Below are 21,314 nucleotides of genomic sequence, written 5' to 3'. Positions count from 1 at the left end.
ACACGCAGCCACAGCGGCGACACAACAAGCCGATAAATGAGGAGCGGCAGCGCAATAATTAAGGGGGATAGGCTGTCCGTCTGTTGTTTTCTACCTTGATTAGTTGAAATACTTCTTTTTGTTATCCGAGCGTCAGGTTTACAAGAAATAACGATCATGAAGTCAGAAATAAAATACCGCATGCTACAAACGTTTCTACGTTGATTCACAGCGTCGGATTTTGGCTCTAATTAACTAACTATTACAAACAAGTTTCCTTGACTGGAGTAAATTAGCGCAGGTCTGTGTAAATTAGCAGTTATCCTTGCGGCACGCACTCTGTGCGCCCGTAACATCTGCAAAACTGACCCCGTTACTTACCTTTTGCTAGAACACCATAAAATCCAAACAGCACGGAGAAGAGAATAAAATTCATCATGTCTGGAGACTCCGAAGCAGCTTTGCGCTTTCAAATAAAATAACGCATGAAAGAAGTTGTATTCCTGCTGTGGCTCCTTTCCCCTCCTTCTGTTTTTTTCTCTCCACCGGACTACAAACGCAGCACAGCGCGGTTGACAGCTGCGCTCTGAGCTGAGGGTCACCGAATGGGAGACAGTTTCCTGAGTTTATCTGCGGGAGATCACGCAACAGGACACCGCGCTTGAGCTCCAGTGCAACTTTTTCCCATCGTTTCGGATTGTGGTGCGGCTTTATACTGTTCCCACAGTGCACCCACCGGATAGACGGCTTCCGTTACGTCCAGTGACACACCCAGCGCGCGCAACAGCGGTCCCATTTCAGCTGTCCCTTGTAGCAAAACTTGCTAAATGTTATATTTTTCTAATATAAGAAAAAACAAAACTCTGTTTCCTCAGATTTTTCACACTTCGGATTGGACATTCCCTTTTTGTTCCTAAGCCAAGTGTCTACATGTGCTATTTTCCATCGGGACGTTTACGCTTCACTGGAGATGATGCGCACTGATCAGCCGCTTGCGTATATCTTGTCAGTGCTTGTCAGGGCTGGTAAACGGGATGATCAGCACGTAGGCATTGGTAAACGAATAGTGAACTGATCGACATTTTAAAAAAAAAAAGTGCTCTGCGGAAGGTGCCAAACATTCTACTACTGGAGGAAATCTGGTCTCACCACTAAAGGAAAGTCACTCACGTTTCCTTCAAACTGTTGTACAGGTGCCTTTCAGTAAAAAACAAACAACCAAAACAACAACAAAACCCCCCAAAAACAGAAACAAAAGAAATTAATTATTTCTGAAGCAACAGGAATGTTCAAAATGAAATTCAGAGGACTGAAACAGCAAATTTCATTGATTTATCTTAACAGCAAAGCAAATAAATTATGTAATAAGAGATACAAAAACAAAGCAAAACGATGGTTCTGCATTGATAATGTGTCTTTAATATAAAGGGAAATGGATTATTTAACAATCATGTAAATTGCAGTTTTTTTATTCTTCATTTCTTCAGGGGATATTGTACATGGCACATTGTAATGGCACAGCTTGTCCACTGGGTGGCGGGGTGAGCTGAATGAGGATGGAGAAATGGACCAAACCCTTAAGTGTCTGCATAGAAAGGCTCACTTAGGTCTGGTAATGGTAATCTTACTGGGTCCTCAGGTTTAATGTGGAGGCTTTTTAATAGGACATAAAGTATAAAAGTGGCACCGTTAAGATAAATTAAATCACAGTAAAACTGAAAAGCACCTACTATGGATGGACTGTTCTTATCTACAGTTACAGCATATACCGCACATAAAGCTATGACTGTGTGATATACAAAGGCACAGACGTACATATACAGTACAAGAACAACTCTTAAACTCAGAGTGAGCTGTGAACACATCCAGTAGCATACAGTACACGGGGTAATGCAAATGAGTACAAAAATACAGGGTTACATGTATTGTTCAAGAAAGAACTCTTTTCACAATAAGACTGCATGCAGCACAGGACATGGTTTGTTTCTGCAGTGAACAATGTAGCTGTGAATGAAAAAACAGGAAGTAATTGGCAACATTTACACGCACAGGATAATGTAGCCCACCTCAGATCTGCTCTGAAACCTGATGCGTACCAGCCTGTGTGTAATTGCGACAGGCTGGTGTTTGGTGCCAAATGTGAAGACTTTTACAGGGAACTTCACCAAATGTAAAAAAAAACAAAAAACAAAAAACAGCCTCTTGATGGGAGCTTGGGAGTGTAATTCATAAAGCATGTTGCAGGCTGCAGAGCCTTCCACAGCTCTAGAGCGAGCAGTGCAATTTATGTAGCTGGACTAGTTTGTTGAGTGACATTGTTTGTCTTGGATTCCAGTGTTAACGTTTAAATGCAGCAAGCCAAAACAAGTGAATCGGTAATCAGCTTAAGATCAGATTTTTTTTTCTTTTTTGTCCATGCAACATTGCTGCCGTTGTTTGAGGAATATGAGGAAGCAGGAAGGTTTGGAACAGGGATGATGCCCCCACTGGCCCAATGCCTTGGACACACTGCCAAAAACTGACTCATTGTGTTGCCATCCGTCAAGACGACAATCTGAAGACAGACTTCAGGTCTGAAACCTCCTTCCTGTGCGTTAGCTCTGTCGTGTAGTTCACGTGAGTAAGACGTTTGATTGGTCAGACCTGTCCCTTGGTCTGCTGACGAATCCAGTCGGTGAATTTGACCACCTGTGTGTAGACGCCGGGGCGGTTCTGCCTGGCACAGCCCTCGCCCCAGCTCACGATTCCCGCCAGGAACCACCGCCTGCCTCGCTCCAGACACACTAATGGACCCCCAGAGTCACCCTGAGGACACACACACCGATAAGCATGTAGACACAAACATAAAGATCATAAAGAGGAAGCAGTCAAAAATTCCTCCAGGGCGTTTTATATCTGCTCATAATTTTTAAGCTTCAACACCTGAGGATTAGACAACACAGAGGATGGTAACTAGCTGTTGATGCTGTTGCAAACATTAGCAGCAACTTTGACACTCTTAGATTTACTTTACCAGATAAGTGGCTAACTAAATACTCACAAACATCGGGTATTTCCTAAATGCCTTCGTCAGGGATTGATGTCTGTTTCTTTGATGCAGCTGTTTTATGAATTATAGCACAGTGCTAACCAAGCTCCCTAATATAAGTTACTTCCTGTCTCAGACAGACTGAGCCTGAAAAGCTTTTTGAGAAGACAGTCATTATTAGGAATTTTAGGTGAAACGATCCTTTAAACAGCCCAGTTTAAAAAGCACCATCGTGAAGCTCAGATCTGCTGTATGTATTATTTTATTTGATCTTTGATGATTTCAGATAAAAAAGAAGTTTGTTATGAAGTGAAAATCAGGTAAGGGTAGCATGAAAGATTCCACAAACATTATGGACGAGTAAGTAATGGATAATAGGCATTGATTTCTAAATAAAAGGACATGAAAAACCTAAGTTTATTCTATTATATTAAACTTCAGTATATTTTTAGCTAACTAGGGAGCTCAGTCTTCTTCTCTTGCCAACACTTTCTTTAAAGATGTCACACATTTTAGGGTCAACTTGAAAGAAAGGCAGATATGAAATGTAAAAGTGAGGTCAGAGGTCAAATGTGACATGATATTTGGACGCAAACTGTAATGTGATATTTAGAATCTCCATATATATGAACAGCCTGAATCAACAAACTAAACTTCAGCTCATGTTAGTGTTTGCTGAAATTACTGTCATTATTCGTAAAACACAATATTAGTTTTTAAAGAAAAATGTATGTATGCTGTTGGCAATTTAAACACATGGACTTTGTTGTGTGTGTACAAAAAATGCTTAGATTTCTAAAATTGTGGAGGTGAAATTGTGACACTCACCACAAACATGAAAGTTCCTGTAAAATCCTGACAGATGTGTAGCACTTTCTGCAGAGACTAAATGATTATCTGCACTGATTATCTGATGATAACATGAGGAATAACGCTGTTAGATAAGGCATCTGAAAAATAACTAGCCTAGGTCTACTTTAGTGAAACCAATTCTCTACTATTTCTATCTCGTGAGCACAATTTTATTTGTTTTCACGCCAGAAGTGGTTAGTTGGCTAAATAGAGGAGTCTTTACACAAGAAATCATAGGCAGCATGTGATGAGCAAAAAGACACTGAGGAAGTAAATTTCTCTTGTGTGGTTTCAATAAGATTTCTTGGAAATACTCCAAGAAAGTATCTTAAACCATTCGTGGTTAAGAGTAAAAGAAAAGTTTTGAAATTTCTTAAGAAACCAGTGCAATGTTTTCCATAAAATCCATACACACTCACTTGACATGCATCCACACCTCCCTGCAGATTCCCAGCACACAGCATCCTGGGGGTGACGGCGTCATCATACAGCTTGTTGCAGGTGCTTCTATTTATGATCTTCACTGAGGCCTCTTGTAGCCGAGAGGCTAATTCACCTACAATCCACAGAAACGGTCAAAGTTTCCAGTAAAATTAAGTAAAATTTGCATATTTCTATTCAATAATGAGTGCTTACCATCCTCCATAAGGACTCCCCAACCTGTGACATAGCAGCTGGTCCCTGTGGTGAAAGTGTGAGAGGAGGCGGGGACGCACACAGGCTGCACCAAGTCACTGAAAAAAACAGGTGCGCTGAGCTCGAGGAGGGCGATGTCATAATCAGACGTGAACTGGTCATACTGTGGGTGGAGGAGGATGCGGCGGATCGGTCTGGTGGCTGCTCCTTGGTTTCCTGTGGTCATCACACGCATTCCCATGTATGCACGCCACGCACGTGCATCTGAGTATCTAGGATACACTGCGCTTAAATAAAGTGCTTATATATGAATCATCAACATAAGGTTCTCTGTAGTTTTCTTACTTAATGGCGTCAGAGTCCTGGAAACAATGAGCAGCAGAGATAAGCCAGCGGTTTGAGACCAGCGTGGCTCCACAGACATGCCCGTAACGATCCATCTGGAGGCTGACCTGCCAGGGCCATGACCCAGCTACGGCGTCACTCCCTCCCACTATCTTGGTGCGTTTTTTGGGCCTGGTTCCACAGCCTGAGGAATAGATAAGGAACACATATGAAGATGTTAGAGCCTGTATTTTAATGAGCAAGTACAGAGGTATGAGTAATTCCTGTACCACAGCGCAGCTCATCAGATCCATCGTAGCAGTCTTTAACGCCGTCACACTCCGGGTTGACCTTACTGACACACTTCCCATTGGCACATTTGTAGGAGGATGAGGAGCAGCCTTTAACATCTAAAGAGAACGAATGTTGTAATATTATTTTTTTAAGAGCACACTGTTGCACTAAACCATAACTGTGACATCATAAGCACTCACATGCTCTGGTGCAGTTGAGCTCATCGCTGCGGTCTTTGCAGTCAATGACACCATCACACACAGACGACTTAGACAAACACACCTTGTTGGGACAGACGTGGTAACATTTACCTACTGAAAATCAAACAGAAGGCAGCATGAAACACATGACCGAACCAAACACTGACATGTGAAGGTATTAAAAGAGCGGCGGTGTTTTCTGCTCACCACAGCTGCCCTCCTCACTGCTGTCCATACAAATGCTCTGACTGACACACTGGCTTTGAGGTTTGCACTGGTTGTTCCCACACAACAGTTCCCCAGGCTTGCAGGATGCTAAAGGTTTGATACAGAGCACAAATAAATGTGGGTCTAAGCCAGGGTTTGTGTCTATATCTGCATCAAGATGTATAAACATAAAACCAGAGATCCCAACACAAAGAATACAAGATTAAGCGTGTGAGGACAGCGCACAACAATACTTACAGCATTTAGCCTCGTCCCGTCCGTCTGAGCAGTCCTTTACTCCATCGCACACCTTCTTCAGAGGGATACAGCGACTATCTCCACAGCGAAACTGGCGAGGGCACGCTAATGACAGACAGCAAAGAAATTAAAAAAAACCCACAAAAACATAAATTAGAGGAAGAACTCAAACCAACCATATAATAATGAAATAACAACACTGTGTGCAGTAACAAAAGATGGGAATTTTTCAGGAGTTTACAGGGGATGAAACTAAATTTTACATTATGCAATCAGGACCACTTCAGATATTTACAGCTAAGGAATTTTTTATGATAGTGAAGGAAAGCCCAGTGTAAATCTGGACAAAAATAACTTAATTACAGCCTTAGTAGGGATCTACAGCTCTAAGAAATAAAGAGTAATATCTACTTATAGTGAAAGCATTCAGTTTCACTTACTGCCCTCTGGGGCGAAGGCTCGGTATAGCAAGTAGAAGCCCTTGTTGGTGAGAGATTCATCAGAGTGGAAGTGGAGGGTGAGAGGAGAGGAGTAGACTCGCTTTTTGCCGCTGTTTGACACTGGATTGCACAATCTGGAGATACAGGAAAATGAGGAGTTTCACTTTTAACCCTTAAGCATGCTTCAAAACATGGAGATAAAACACACCAGGAGTTATAATCAACTTACTTCACTCCTCCAATGTCCAGCCAGTCCTTCTCACAGCCGTCTGATGATGGAGAATCCTGAATGTCCATTGTCACGATAGTTATGGAGATCAGGTATCCTGGTAATGGCACCTGAGGAAGTAACCAGAGATTATTAAGGAAAGTATTGCGATGCTGGAATGTCAACAGGCTACAGAAGAATATTACATTGTTTCCTAACACATGCACACACTCTGTGTATGTACACAAACATTTTTATGTAGCTCACCCTCAGTGTCCAAATGCAGTCTATATTTGGAGGATAATAGGAAGGGTAGTAGGGTGAGGAAATAGAGCCATTCCAGGAGGAAATTGACCCTCCACAACCTGCCCAGGAAGATGGTGACGCAGATAAGTGCACAAAGTACACACATATGTAATTATGTATGCAATTCAAAATGAAATTCGATTTTTATATGTCTGTGTGAGAGCACTCAAACCTGCTTTTGGGATAGCCTGGAAGTAAGCTTTAAAGATGGCTCCATCCCTCTGTCTGCTGAAAGAGAACGTGACTAGCATCACATTCCCAGAGGATGTCAGCTTCATAACCGGAGATGAGCCTGAAATAGGCAGCCCACACCACCTGCAGCAGTCACGCGCATCATTTTTAGAGACGGAACCAAGTTAAATGAATAAAAATAAATGTTACTTATCAGTTACTACTGCGTGCACACAAATATCAAAGCTCATAAAATGCTCTTTACCTGGCGATTATCTTGTTCTGTAAAGGAAGTAAGAAGTCATATGCAGAGAGCTTGTGAGCGGTGCAGCTTCCTGGTGTGGCGCCATGAAGGGTGAGGACGACCAATCGAACCACGTGACCCGAGGGCACACGAAGTCTCCACTGGTAGTATGGCTTCTTGGGACTCACAAGGCTCAGGGTGCGGTTGTTACCATATTTGGCATAGAGGTCAAAGGACATGGCTAGACAGTGGAAATGATAATGATGCTGATGTTGTGAGTCAGATTAGATCTCTCTCACACACACACTTACACAGAAGAGCAAAGCATACTATTTATACAGTTAGTGCACATTTTTAAGCTCCTTTACAAAGCAACTCCACCTTTCCTGCTTTGTCTGACTTAATCAGTGTCATATCTGATGTCTGCACTTGTGCTCTGCCCCTTCTGGTTTTCTGTGTACTTGCATGGAAAAGCAGGGAATTCTCAGAAATGTTTGACTCACCAAAACAGCCTTAGGAGTTTTAAAGTGTCAAGCCAGAAGAGTACTGTCCTCACCTTGGAAGCCAAGCTGCCATTTCCCGCCCTGGATACTATTTGGATTTTTGATTTTGTCAGATCTTTCATCTGGATCAAAGTCGTCAGGGTCCAAACCTAAAAAGAAACAAATCAAGCATCAAAAATCTAAAACTTGGGTACATAATTAGGCATTTATGACAGTCTAACTATGTTATTTCTGTTTAAAAGAAAATCATTTTGCAGTAAAAGTACTTTATCTACCCAGTAAGTGAAGTATGTCATCATCTTGCTGCATAAAGTAGCGCTGCTCGTTGCGGCTTTCCCGCTGAATCTTGTTGCTGCCGGGAAGCCGCCGTTGCAGCTTCTCTGGGCTGGAGGTCTGAATTTCCATCGCAACATTGTCTGGTGCAGAGAATTTACTCCAGTAGAAGACGGTGAGCCCTTCTGCTCCTTCACTATCACACACAGAGGTTGGATCTCAGCGTGCTGCTGTCATGTACGTTCTTGGCATCCAAGAAACGTTGCAACACACAAGCAGATTTTGTTTAGGTGTAGCATACCTGAAGGCAGTAATTCCTGAGCGTACGTGGTAAGGGCTCCACGGAGAGGACTTGTAGAGGTCTGAGAACTGCATTTAAAAAAAATTAAAGGTATGGGGGGGTGACATCACAAATTGCACGCGAGATGGCTTTTCCCACTGAGGTGACATGAAAATACACCTGGTTGCGCAAATGCTTTGTTCTTGTTTGTGTGTATGAGACTCTTCATGTGTGCGTGCTGACTCTGAGCTGCACAGAGCTCCTTTGTGTCCCTACCTGCCCGCTGTGTAGAGGTAAGATACTGGGTGGTATTGGCTCTTGGCCTTCAGTTCACCTGTTATTTAATGAACAGATGGCCACAGAGATACTGTGACCACTTAACAAAGAAGCTAAATTGCCATTGCAGCTGCTTACATGGATGTTAAACTATGGTACTGCAGTGTTTGGGGGAATTTTCACCTATCAATTTACTGTCAGATCCATTGCTATATACTTGACCTTCTGCTCCAAAAATCTAATCATATCTCCCTCGGCCCTTCTGTCATTCCAGATTACCCTACTGCCCTGTCTCTAGCTCTTAACCCCAGCATCAAACAGAGGTTCACCTGCTCTCTGTAGTGTCCGGTGCACAGAGTAGCTGATTGTGTGAAAGCAACACAGACAACGTTTTTATTGAGGGCCTGCTCTTCCTCTCACTCTTGCTGCCTGAGGCTAGCTAGGCTCACAAATACTGGGCTTGTCTTCAGCCCTGAAATGGCCCTGTCCCCTGGGGGTCTCAGGAACCTGCACACACACTGTGCCCTGCTCTTGTTACAGCTTTACATTTAACACTACCAGCGAGAGAAAGAGAAAGGGGCAGAAGAAAGTGGTGTGCAGAAAAAAACGAGCGGAGATGGGAGGCTGAAGTAGATAAGGAGAAACTCTACAAATAAGAAAGCAAGGACAGAGGAGGAGGAGGAGAGCGGCTGTGTTTTGAATGTGCGACATAAAAAGAAGCAGTAACCTGCTGTAGAGAAGGATATCAAAGTCAGAGCAACAACAACAAGATCAGCTTCAGCCCAGGGGCAGGAAGGTCAAGCAGCACTCTAAAGTGTCATTCAGAGGGGAGGCAGTGACAGACAGGATCGCCGTTCCACTTACATAATGGTTCAAAGCCTGAGCCTGCAGGCGGAACTGAGGGGAGGTGGAGTCAGCCAGCTCCGAGGAGAAGCTCAGGTTTGGGAACTCCACGCTGCCTCCGAGAAAGAACACTGAGCAAGGCGGAGCTGTGGAGCAGGAGGGGGAGATTTGAGACAGGTGCACCGTGCGACTCAAAATAAATAACATTTAACACCAAAGGAATGGACCAGAAAAATCTCCTGCAGCTCTGTACTCACATGTTAAGTAGTGGAGTGTCAGTGCAATGGCTACAATAAAGGGAAAGAAAGGCAAGAGACCCAACAACCATCTCCTCCAGGAATCACACACTGGAGCTTTTACCCCCTCCACGTTCTCTTCTGCCTGCTCCTCAGGCTTCGTGGGGGGGCTCAGTGAATGGGTGGGCTTTAAGTTCCCTTCTCCCTTTCAAAGACAAGGACACGACTCAAATATCATACAAGGTTTTTATGTCTCAAATTGCTTCTAATTGTTCTTTTCATGGTAAAGAAAATGAAATCTATATACCAAAAAGTCAGTAGAACAACATTTGACTGAGCCAGATGCTGATTTTCAGAGAGCAATGGAGAACATCCTTCAGATTAAAAGATCTACTAAGACATTTAAAGACTTGGCAGGTTTCCCCCAGGGAAGCAAACAAAGAGTGGCTGGAGTGGTCTGCTTTCCCACGGCCTGGCTGTGCAGTGTCAGCAACTCAATCAAGTGGCCCACTCGGATGTGGACATTCATAAGAATGGGACCCAGAGACATCTAGAGCAAGATTTTACACTTAAGAGGAATCATAAGTAAGAGTCTGATGGACTCTAAATAATATACAGCCCTTTTGTATTGGGGGGAAAAAAAAGGGGTGAAACAAGCAGACGGACTTTGCAAAAGAGTTACAATATGCTGAAAAAACAGTTCTCGCAGAAAGGTTTCAAAGAGACGCACTGATGGCTTACCTGTGCAGCAACGTAGCCTGAGTGTCCATGCCCGGAGACGCAGTACACTTCACAAATCTTGCTTTTGGGGAGAGTCCACATAGCACTGTCCCGTTTAGCTCCGGAGAGGCGATATGCAACAATACCCCGGGCATAGAAACGATGGAGAGAGAGGAAATCCCCGCTGTCGCTTCCTCTGGAAAAAAAAAAAGAAGGGGGAAAAAAATCCCCACACCGAAACCTGACCCGAGGGGGCTCGGATGCAGCGGGCATTCACTGCCTCCCATTTACCTGAACCTGGCGGCAGGTGTCACACGGAGCCCCAGAATGCAGTGCGGGCACAATGAGAGCACTATGAAAGGGTACAATCCGCACAACCATCCGTGCGACAGATATTGTGGGCAAACTTCCTTGCTGTGTATGTGGGAGTTCAGCTCCGTGGGACAAAAGAGTGTTTGAGGGAAACGTGTGAGGTATTACAACTGGGGCTGGGCCGCTGTGCCCTTGGATGGTCCTTAGGGGACAAAAACGGAGACTTATTGTGAGCTTTTATTCAGTATGTGAGATTAACGGCACTTTATAACATCAGTAAACTATTAATTATTGGATGAAAAATATACACAACACAGGACACAATGTATCCAGTAATGCTGTTTTTATTTGGAATATTGTGCTGGGAATGGATGAGTTTCATTGTGTCATCTGATATGGCTGTAGATCCAAGAGGTGAACTTGGTGACCCTGCTGTAGACCCCGGGTAGGTTTGGTCTGCCGCAACCGGACCCCCAGCTGACAATCCCAATCAGGAACCAGCGACCCCCGCCTGGTGCCTGACATGACAAAGGGCCACCCGAATCTCCCTGAGATACGAAGAGTACACAACAGTAACTTGCAATGATTCACTCACTAATGTGCACAGAAATGCATGTGAGTCTTTTCTTTAAGATTCTTCTCAGTCGGATGGGAGCATACCTTGCAGGCATCCCGCCCTCCTGAGGGGACTCCAGCACACAGCATGCGTGGTGAGATGATTCCGTATCGCTTCTTACACTCTGTCTGACTCATTACAGACACCTCTGCTTTCTGTAGCACCAAGGAAAGCACCGTGTCTGCAGAGCAGCGAGATGAGGACCACATATCAGACAACATATCACCTCCCAAATGGACTACTGCAATGATGTCTTGTCCTGCCTAACAATGTGCTGGATAAGCTGCAGTATGTTTAAAACTCAGCTGCACATCATCCTCAGCTTTGTGCACCTCTACTGACTCCCGGTCAAGCGTTATCTCTACAAGCCCTTGTTCCCCACTGCTCATTCAGACCTTTGTAGTCCACAAAAGCCTACTCTCCATCCCCCACACCATATTATGGTCCTGTTGCTGCCCGCACTAACTCTGACCACCCCAAATCCACAATGCCTCATCTTTGAGATTTTCAAAAAACAGTTCAAATGTCACCTATTCACTGAGGCCTTAAGCTCAGGCTTTTTTTGTTGTTGTTGTTTTTGCTTTACGCACACACAAATCAAAGGCTTGTATTGCTTCTATGGGATTTCTTTTACATATTTCTGTTTGTATTTTGCAAGATGTATGTATAATTTATTTGTCTTTACTTAAAACTTCATTTGTTTGCATCCGAAATATTTTGGATCATCTTGGGAAACTGTTACGTCTTCGCAACATGACATGCATGCAATCAACAGTTGAAGGCATTAGATGTTCATTTGTCAGTAACTGCCTCACAAAGAGTTGAATTTAAATGAGTCCCCTAAGAATGGGCCTACATTCTATGCATTTATTGTTTATGTCTCTGAGGTCAAAAAACAAATAGTTCAGCATTAAATATCATTTGCATCTTATAGCACTGTCCTAAAATAAAATAAAAGTGCTGTCCAGATTGATAAAATTAAATATTTTATGTTTTTGGAATTGTTATTGCCAAATATATCTTGAGGATCTTACAGCTTCTAACCCAGTAACAGCTGGGGTAGGTTCCAGCCCCCTTGGACCCTAAATTTAAATAAACAGATACAAAAAAAGTAGATGGACAGATGTAAAACTTCTCAGACTTTGCTTGTACTTACCATCCTCAGTTCGATATCCCCACCCAGTCACTACACAGCGGTGGCTGTCGGTGACGGTGTGGGAGGAGGGCGGTAGGCACACAGGCTGGACCAGCGGGCTGAGGGAGGGTGGCCAAGGCTTCTTCAGCTGCAGCAGCGCGATGTCGTAGTCAAACATTTGAGCGTTATAATACTCGTGCACCACGATCCGCTGTATCTCCACCACGTACTTGGCACTGCCTTGTGTCAGCATGCCGAGGTGGGCTCTCCAGTAACGTGGATCAGAGAGCCTGCAGAGGCAGAGGTCAAAGTTCAGGGAGATTAAAGAAGCAGGTTGTATAAACTGGAACTTATTAAACTAGATCTTACACAGCTAAAAGAAAGATGACTTGAGCTGATGAATTGATAATCTTTAATCTAACTTTAAAATATCATGTGAGGTCTTTGGCAGATTATTGTTATTACTAAATTAAAAGAATACTTATAGTTCATAAGAACACCAGCGAGCTTGGCTGACCTTTGCTTGTTGAAGCAGTGAGCAGCTGAGACGAGCCAATCAGTGGAGAGGACAGAAGCACCGCAGTACAGGTGACCATCAAAATAGAGGCTGACCTGCCAAGGCCACTCCCCCTCTGCAGAGTTTACTCCACCCACGATACGCTCCAAGCCAGTTGACCTGAACACCCTGGTCAATGGGGAGGGACGACCACAAGCTGAGGGTGATAGAGATGGGTTTGTTGTTACACTTGTTAGATTTTAAAGGTGACCACAGTGTTTGTGAGCGTATTTTACCATTTAAACCCATCTGGTTCTGCCACATAATGCAGTTAAATTTAACTGCATCATGTGGCAGAACAGCACTACTGAATCTGATATTATTATGTGTATGCACAGATCTGCCACACATTTAAATGCATGTGCACACTATGTCTTTATCAGTGTGTACAGCTCATGGCACAAGTTACACACACACACACGATAATCACCTATGCTGACATGCTGATTCATCACCATGGCTGGCAGTCCTGCTGCCACCTTATTAAAACTCAGAGCTTTGATGCACGTGTGTGTGTGTGTGTGTGTGTGTGCGCGCACTAAGCTCAGTGTTAGTGAGTGATCAAAGGCAGACCTGTTCCCACCACCTTGAGACCCCATCATGATAAAATAACAGCAAACAGAGAGAGCTACGGGTCACCTCAGCGCTGCAGGTCAGCAAGTTTGCAGCTCAGTGCCCAGAGGGTTAGAAAAAAAAGACAGCTTTCTCATGAGACTGCATGAAAGATCTGGCAAAGATCTGGCAGTGTGGTGGCAGCATAATCACAGTCATTAAAATCAGATACATCAGAGGGTAAGCAAATATAATTTAAGCAAATATTTGTGATTACAGCTTATATTGAGTTGAACCAGCTTTATTTCACTGAATCTATTTGCCAAACACTTATAATGTTAGCAAAGCAAACAACTGAGGAAATAATAAAAGGTGGAGCCAACAGCATTTTAAAGGCACCTTACATCTACAGTTCAGCATGTACTACTCATGCTGCTGCTCTAAGACTCAAGTGAACTGAATAAAAAGCCACTGAAATTCAACCTGGTAAGTATAAAACATTTTATACTTATTAATTACACTATTATTATTCAGGCACTGAGGTGGCCACTCCAAGGATAATCCAGGAACAAATTCCTACCACAAAACTGTTTCTATTTCCAGTATTAGATGTGATAATGTTACTAAAATGCAAACAAATTTAATTAACAAGAAGTCAAAATCAGAAAATCTCTGTCGGGGTTTCCTTCCGAGTAGGAAACCTCTTTATTGTGTAAAATGTTTCCTACTTGGCAGCGTGATTGCAGCTTATTTGAGCATAACTATGAACTATTTATACAAAAACTGAAAATGAATGCAGTTTATCAAAGAGTTCAAATGTAGTCTCATACAAACCCAACATCACACCGCATGTTGGGAGTAGAGTCACCTACAAGAGCGCAAACTGTAATTGTTGCATGCTACAAAAATACGATGTGTACAAAGGGCACGTATCGAGGAGTACTCACCACAGTCGGCCTCATCACTGCGATCCTGACAGTCATCGAGTCCGTCACACTTTGCGTTCTTTTTCAGGATGCAGGAGCCGCTTTTGCACTGATATCTGATTGCAGAGCAGGCCGTTTCTGATGAAACAAGTCTCCGTTATTAGTGGCTAAAAGGCACGTTTCATTTTATAAAGTTGCAAACGACACATACCATGAGTGCAGTTGAGTTCATCGCCTCCATCCGTGCAGTCTGTCTCTCCATTGCATACTAGCAGAGGATGCAGGGGACTATTGGCACCACAGCTCATCGTGGGCCTTGCTGTGAAAATATGCATCATTTTCTAAAATATGGACTGAGTCCTCAAGGAAATAAACACATTTAAACCACATGCCAGACATCAAGAACAGTGTAACGTTTCAACAGGAATTTACGATGCTATTTTAAACAGACAAGGAATGAAAGCCGAATCACATTCCTGTTGTTTAAAAAAACAAAATCTATATATGGTTAATTGGAAAACAACTTACAGCAGAAGACCTCGTCACTCTCATCCTGGCAATCATCCAGGCCATCGCAGAGTCGAGTCTTCTGCACACACAATCCCGTGTTGCACAAGAAATGGCTCTCTGGACAGGCTGGTGAGCAGAGAAACAGAAACAAAACTAGATCTCTATCATTTTGTTGTACTGGCTCAATATAACACAACACAATAAAATTCTCTGGGGCTGCAATTCAGTGCCAATTAACAACAAAAGAGCTACAAGAGTTTCAAGAGCTACAGTAAAAGATTATCTTTTTTTTTCACATAAACTTCCATATTTATTTTCCAACATTTTCACTTTGTAATTTTTAGAATCTTCTTATAAACAAAGTTCACATGCACACAGATACACAGAAATACGCATTTCCTGCACCCCATCCTAGCGGTCACAGTGAGTCAGGCTGGAGTTATGCTGTGCTTACGCTGGTTCATACTGTAGCTGCTATAAGATGCCTGAAAAGGCTGAGCAGAGGTACGTGAGCTGCAGCGAAACTCCACCTCTGGATTGTAGTCAGCAATCCGAAAAACCGTGTCATGTCCCACGTAGCTTCCACAGTAACTGTGGAAGGAAAACAAGCATCAAGAAAAATCATCACAGGATGTGGGACAAATATGGTCATGGTTAAATGAATGGTCTAAAAATATCCAGGACATTCAGTACATGAGGTGACTATCCATCTCTGTAGACTACTGAAAATACCCAATAATAATAGGCAGTGGAACTTATTATTTGAATTGAGTGTGAGCAGGTGTAGCCACGTACATGACTTCATTGACCTTCCACCAGCCTTGGTCACAGCCATTCATGTCCTTCGGTTTCAGAACATAGTTGTGGAAGCGCAGTGCAACTCCTAAACTGGAGTTCTGGGTCTGTTATAAAATGACAGAACACACAATGAACAAAAACTAATAATAATAATAATAATGTGTGTGTGTTTGCGTGTCACTTGTTTGTCTACCTTAAACTTCCAGGTACAGGAGCACTGTGGGGGCAGCATGCTGGGGTAGAAGGGGCTGTACATTCGATCTCTGATGCCAGGCTCCAACCGGGTCTCAATTTGAGACATACAAACTGAGAGTGACAGAGAGAGGCCTGAGGGTTATAGTTTCCCAAGCTAATGCTAGATGTTACATAAATCTGGGTGCTGGAACATTATATTATTGAGCAATCATTCTTTAGAAGCAGACTTATTATACATATTTAAAAAAAATCCTACACAATTCACTGAAATATTAATTTCATGTCGATGCTTTGCTTTCAGAAAACTTGTTTGTCAAGAACTACTGGCTTATAAGACAGAGCAGATAAATGTCTCATACCTTCCTCAGCGATTGCCTCAAAGTATCCTCTGAAATTTTTATTCCCGTTGGTCATTCTGAAGGACAGCAGCATGAAATTGGAGGTAGAAACGATGGAGACGGCGCTGGAGACCGGCTCACACAGGCTGCAGCACAATGATGTAGATCAGCACATGTGAAATTTGTATTTATGAGTATAGAAATATTCTTGGTAGTCTAAGTGCCAATGACTGGGACTTCTTTAAGTGAAACGTGGGGACCAACTTATTTAAACCTCTGAAAAGATGGATGCCTGAAAAGACTGAGCAGAGGTACGTGAGCTGCAGCGCAACTCTGGATTGTAGTCAGCAATCCGAAAAAACGTGCCGTGTGCCACGTAGCTGTGAGTCTGTCAGTGAAGTTAAAAATACTTATGATACCTATAAATACTTAGAATATATATGTAAATGTCAGATGCTCTGGAATAACCTGCTCTGGACAGATGAATCTAAGATGGACCTTCTGGCCACAGTAAGAACAGATGTGTTTTAATGTAAGGCCATCTAAGGAAGGCTCAAAAAGCAGGAATGGTGTGATATTGGAAAGGCTTAGTCTAAGCCATTTAAGTGGTATTGATCATCATACCAGTAAAAATCCACTGAGATTTTTTTTAAAAAAAGGGCAATACATGCAGGTAAACCTTTAGAAATCTGCAGGAATTCTGTGTGTTGTTTTAGAGAATCTTAAATATACTGTAAATCAAACTTGTGCTCTGGTGCAGACTCGCCTGTGCAGAATGCGCCCTCTCATGGGCAGCAGAGCGTCATACACAGTGAGGGCATCGTTCACGCAGTCACTGGGCTCAATAACAAATGAGGTGATGGTGAGGCGGATTAGAGAGCCAGGGACTGCAGTGAGCTTTACATGGCAATTTATACCGCCCCATGACGAGAAGACGCTTAAAGGGACCATCACCCCAGGAAGGTTGGCATACATCTTATCTACACACTGAGAGTCTGGAAGGAGAGAGAGAGAAAAAAAAACTCATGGAAACAAAATGCAGACATGCAGGATGTTTGTTATTCACCTCAGTAGTTCTTACCTGCTGTGTTGGATGAATAATCTGAACGCTGAACACCTGCAAGAGAGCAGAATAGTCAGTTTAGTCAAAGGTTCAGAGTGATAAATATGCATTAGACTACAGGTGAGACACACAAATGCACCATTGATGAGGATGGAGTCTATGTCAACTGGAAGACCCAGCAGGTAGCCTACAGAGGACCTGTTCAGGCTGGTGTGGACTGAATCTCTGAAAATGGCTGCTAAGCACTCCTCACACATCTCTGAGCTCTTCAGTCGAGGGACCACAAAAGCCATCCAGAAATGCACCAACACGCCACCCTTGTTGTTGTTACTTGGGGAGGAAAACAGATTGATAGAACATCTTTAAAATCATAAAACTAAATGAAAAACAGCAGATTTGTTTGGTTTTAGTTCATGATGACAAGGAGCACCAAAGTACCTGAGGTCTGAAATGACAGCTTGCTTGTAGAGTTTCGCAACTGAGGACATTTTGTACACATTGTTCACCTGCAAGACACCAATAATGACACCAATAATTAACAGCAGATTAGTACAGACCAGCAGTTCACCAGCAGGGTTACACTGACACCTACCACGTGCTGTATTTTATTTGCCATGGACACAAACTCATGCGACTCTGCTTGCCGGTACTCTGGGATAAACTCCACATTGGCTACACGGAACATCCCAGCGAAATATGCTCCACTGTTACTTTCCCTGCGAACTGAGGAAATCTGGTCAAATTGAGCTTTTTTTCCCCTCTTCAAGCTACTACATTACAAAAATACATTTTAATAACATGCTGCCAATAAAATTAGATAAACGTTTATGCACACCATCTAAACACTGAACTTTGCAAAGATATTTAATGGACAGTTCACCTCAAAATCTAATTTACTCATTTTTCCTCTGGCCTGTTGTCATCTAGATTGTTTTAGTGTGAGTTGTCCAATTTTGGAGATCTACTCATGACAAAATAAAAATAAATAAACCATGAAATTTTTTACATATCAACAAATAATAAAAATGATCCAGACCTAAGCAAATCTTAAAACACAGTGTCATTATTTATTTAAACAAAATTAGGTCAAAATGCATGTAAGTGTGTGTTAACAAGGAGGAAAGACATCAATGATGATCTTGGAGAAGTAATTGCTGATGCCCATTAACTTGGGAAGGGTTTGGCCATTTCCAAACAATTTGAGTTGCATCTCTCTGTAGTGAGAAACCAGGACAGTTTTCAGTCTTCCCAGCAGTGGATGACACAGCAAATTTAGTCCAGGGTCAGGTCTGTGCAGTGCTTAGAGAAACTGTAAAAACCCAAGAGCTACATCTCAGGCTCTACAGGCCTCGGTTAGCATGTCAACATGCTAACATATTAACATTTAGCATGCTATTAACTTTAGTTAACATGCTATTAACTTTAGTTAACATGCTATTAACTTGCTAAGTTCAAAACATAATTATGAACAGACTGTTTGGAAGTAATCTGCAGGCTTTTTCTTGCTAAAGCGATCTTGGCAGCACAACTTGGCTTTGCCAAGTTGCATCTCAACAAACCACAAGATGTCTGGAACACAGAACACAATATCCTTTGGTCAGACGAGAGCAAACTGGAGATGTTTGTTCATAATGCACAGCACCATGTTTGGTGAAAACAAAATGCAGCATATCAGCACAAACACGTCATTCCATCTGTTAAACACAGTGGTGCTGGAAGGTTGATTATTTGGGCCTGTTTTGAAGCCACAGGACTTGGGCACCTTGCAGTCAACGAGTTGACCATGAACTCATCTGTGTAGTAAGTGTTTTAGAGTCTTCATGCAACAGGACAATGATCGGACGCACAGAAGCAGACCACCTGATAGAAATGCTGTGGCGAAACCTTAATAGAGCTGTGCATGAACAAAAGTCAGCAAACTAAAGCAACATTATAAAGAAGAGTGGGCCACCTCCTCAACAGTGGTGTGAGAGACTGATAAAGCCATACAGAAAATTGATTCCGTCAAGTTATTGCTGCTAAAGGTGGTTATACCGCCTGCTGAACCACGGGGTGTGCCTAGATTTTTACATATAGCTCCTGCATTTTAGCTTAGTTTTTCTTAAATGAATACCAGCACACTGTAGCATGTGTTTGATGTAGTTCCTCTGAGGTTATATTTAGTTTAACTTAATCTGATATGTAAAACCTTAAAATTGAAAGAGCACGTACTTCCTTTTTACTGCATTATTTGTGTCATCCTTCAAATATAGTGGAACAAAACTAAATTTTTCTTGTAGTTTTAAGAAACCAAGTCATGAGACAGTGATGCTGAGTTTCTTACATTTATTTTTTAGCATGTTATTTTTTTATGGATTTTTGACCCAAACTTGGGTCACTGGGGGAATCAAATACTAAAATGATTGTTCATTTGTAACTGCTCCAAAATGCTCTTGCATCAATTTTTCACTGTTAAATAAACCAATACATATTTATAGACTCGTCATTTCTTTGTAATTACTTAAAATTATGAATTCAGCAGCGAGACAGCCATACACTTTCCTGACTACAGATGAGGCCCAAAGAGAAAACAGTTGAATCTGTAGTGAACTGTCCCTTTAAATATCTTTCAGGAGCAACATTTAGGTTTTTTTTGTTTTTGTTTTTTTTATAAAAGTGTAAGAATACTTCCACTTACAAATAAAGACCCACAGCAGCGACCACATGATCACCACCACGACGAACACTACTGCTGTGATGATTACAGTTATGTGTGGGATGTTCAGCAGACGGAGCCACAGCCTCTTGAGTCCTTTGGGCTTCCGTCTAGTCTTCCTGTACATCCTGCGCAGCTTCTGCAGCGTGTGGTCCACCGTTGCCACCTCCACTGACACATCTGCAATCTACAGCCAGACAGAGGAACACGGTCATGGTCATTCAAAGCTGTATATCACATGGACAGCACATTTTGCTTGGCCTTTAGAGCAATCACACAAAAGGGCAAACTATGGGAATGGATTTAATGGTGCTGAAATAATAGGAAAAGAACACCAAAAGCAATTAACAGTTTACTATGAAGATTCAGGATCAGGACGAAAGGGCACAAGAGGGTGAAGCCGGCTCTCTGGGGCAGACCATCCTCTTATCTCTTTACTGTATCTGCAGGTCAACTTGCTTCTGTTACAGTAGGCTGAATGATCAATCCCAAGTGCATGAGTGACAGAGGTTCTGAATAATGCATGGTTCAAAATCTATTTGATCTGCTACCAGTGATTCAAATATGTGCCAGCTAAAAACAAGGCTGGTTTACTTGGCACCTCAGCTCGTGACCCAGTGTCTGAAAGCAGTACCAACTCCATCAGATGTAACTTCAGTGCTCATTGAGTTACCCAATGCACATGTATTATTCATTCAGTGTCATCCCATACTGTGCAACTGGCAAATATTCCATCACAAGTTAGCAGACCATAGACACGTAGTAAAAATATCAATATCCATTTAAGCACATTTAAATGTGAAATAAGCTGAGAGATTTAAAGCTTTGACATGTGTCAATAAAGTAAATCTTCCAGGATTTGAGTCTGGAGACACGGTTATGCTGAAGCGCAAAACTCAACACAAAAGCATCAAGGTTACACAAATCTACACACACGGCTATTTGTTACCAAGTTAACGATACAGCTTACTTACACTGGCACAGTCCTGTCGAGATGCATCATCATCTCCACTGGTCTGCTTGTTCTCATCGTGCTGTGCGCCCATGACACAGGCATCCCTTCAAGCCACAATCATCTAATTTCTGACTTTTGTTCCTTCAGATCCATTCCCACTGCCTTTTAGAACAAGAACAGCCGTTCATGAAAACAGCAGATTCGAACAGAGCCAAAAAGCACACCGTTTGGCTCCACAGTCGGCAGGTGTCTGAAACCAGATCCTTGACCACAGACGAGCAACAGCGAAACAGGGAACTATCCAGTCGTATGGCTAATGTTTCATTCATTAACTTCCATCGATACCTTCAAATGCACACGCACTAATGTTCACCAGGCACACGCT

At 42.6% G+C, this 21,314-nt stretch overlaps 3 protein-coding genes across 4 annotated transcripts in view; all 3 read right to left on the bottom strand.

Annotated features, from left to right (window-relative positions):
• The window catches only part of flt1 (fms related receptor tyrosine kinase 1), a 50,236-nt gene extending 49,568 nt beyond the window's left edge, over nucleotides 1-668 (bottom strand). Inside the window, exon 1 of the mRNA XM_085173298.1 lies at nucleotides 361-668. Within this exon, the coding sequence (XP_085029424.1) occupies nucleotides 361-418 (58 nt within the window). The 5' untranslated portion in view covers nucleotides 419-668. The remainder of the gene's footprint in view (nucleotides 1-360) is intronic.
• A 697-nt stretch (nucleotides 669-1,365) lies between these two features.
• LOC146511379 (suppressor of tumorigenicity 14 protein homolog) lies at nucleotides 1,366-10,551 on the bottom strand. Of its 2 annotated transcripts, XM_085173316.1 has the most exons (19): nucleotides 10,300-10,551; nucleotides 9,580-9,763; nucleotides 9,344-9,468; nucleotides 8,225-8,292; nucleotides 7,926-8,119; nucleotides 7,704-7,799; nucleotides 7,169-7,388; nucleotides 6,905-7,047; nucleotides 6,694-6,791; nucleotides 6,448-6,557; nucleotides 6,219-6,352; nucleotides 5,779-5,883; nucleotides 5,521-5,628; nucleotides 5,314-5,427; nucleotides 5,110-5,229; nucleotides 4,841-5,024; nucleotides 4,496-4,767; nucleotides 4,279-4,415; nucleotides 1,366-2,784 (listed from the first exon to the last, which is right to left on the bottom strand). In XM_085173316.1, exons 1-19 carry the CDS (start codon nucleotides 10,549-10,551, stop codon nucleotides 2,617-2,619), a joined length of 2,832 nt encoding a protein of 943 aa, XP_085029442.1. In that variant the 3' UTR covers nucleotides 1,366-2,616. The 2 variants fall into 2 exon arrangements, with proteins under 2 accessions (XP_085029442.1, XP_085029441.1); XM_085173315.1 differs by lacking the exon at nucleotides 10,300-10,551 and having other exon boundaries at nucleotides 1,368-2,784; nucleotides 9,580-9,759.
• tmprss7 (transmembrane serine protease 7) lies at nucleotides 10,191-21,254 on the bottom strand. The gene is made up of 18 exons (XM_085173304.1): nucleotides 20,949-21,254; nucleotides 19,957-20,161; nucleotides 17,872-18,002; nucleotides 17,718-17,785; nucleotides 17,419-17,609; nucleotides 17,298-17,333; nucleotides 16,983-17,211; nucleotides 16,238-16,362; nucleotides 15,877-15,989; nucleotides 15,681-15,787; nucleotides 15,340-15,476; nucleotides 14,904-15,011; nucleotides 14,587-14,694; nucleotides 14,397-14,513; nucleotides 12,859-13,054; nucleotides 12,363-12,631; nucleotides 11,251-11,387; nucleotides 10,191-11,138 (listed from the first exon to the last, which is right to left on the bottom strand). The coding sequence occupies exons 1-18, from the start codon at nucleotides 21,018-21,020 to the stop codon at nucleotides 10,977-10,979; spliced, it is 2,511 nt and encodes an 836-aa protein (XP_085029430.1). The 5' UTR covers nucleotides 21,021-21,254; the 3' UTR covers nucleotides 10,191-10,976.
• Between the last annotated feature and the right edge of the window lie 60 nt (nucleotides 21,255-21,314).

The sequence above is a fragment of the Neolamprologus multifasciatus genome, chromosome 9, assembly GCF_963576455.1.
Source record: "Neolamprologus multifasciatus chromosome 9, fNeoMul1.2, whole genome shotgun sequence".
NCBI lineage: Eukaryota > Metazoa > Chordata > Actinopteri > Cichliformes > Cichlidae > Neolamprologus > Neolamprologus multifasciatus.
This window is presented reverse-complemented; position numbering and strand designations above follow the sequence as displayed.

What these genes read in the sequence shown, in the direction of transcription:
- LOC146511379 (XM_085173316.1), bottom strand. Translation starts at nt 10,551, where the DNA reads ATGCCCGCTGCATCCGAGCCCCCTCGGGTCAGGTTTCGGTGTGGGGAT. An exon ending in CAGAACAAGATAATCGCCAG is followed by an intron (nt 7,048 to 7,168) that starts GTAAAGAGCATT and finishes TGACTGCTGCAG; the next exon opens with GTGGTGTGGGCTGCCTATTT. An exon ending in GAGGTGTGGATGCATGTCAA is followed by an intron (nt 2,785 to 4,278) that starts GTGAGTGTGTAT and finishes GTGTGTCCTCAG; the next exon opens with GGTGACTCTGGGGGTCCATT.
- tmprss7 (XM_085173304.1), bottom strand. Translation starts at nt 21,020, where the DNA reads ATGGGCGCACAGCACGATGAGAACAAGCAGACCAGTGGAGATGATGAT. An exon ending in AGACTCCATCCTCATCAATG is followed by an intron (nt 17,334 to 17,418) that starts GTGCATTTGTGT and finishes GCTCTCTTGCAG; the next exon opens with GTGTTCAGCGTTCAGATTAT. An exon ending in TGAGGCAATCGCTGAGGAAG is followed by an intron (nt 15,990 to 16,237) that starts GTATGAGACATT and finishes TGTCACTCTCAG; the next exon opens with TTTGTATGTCTCAAATTGAG.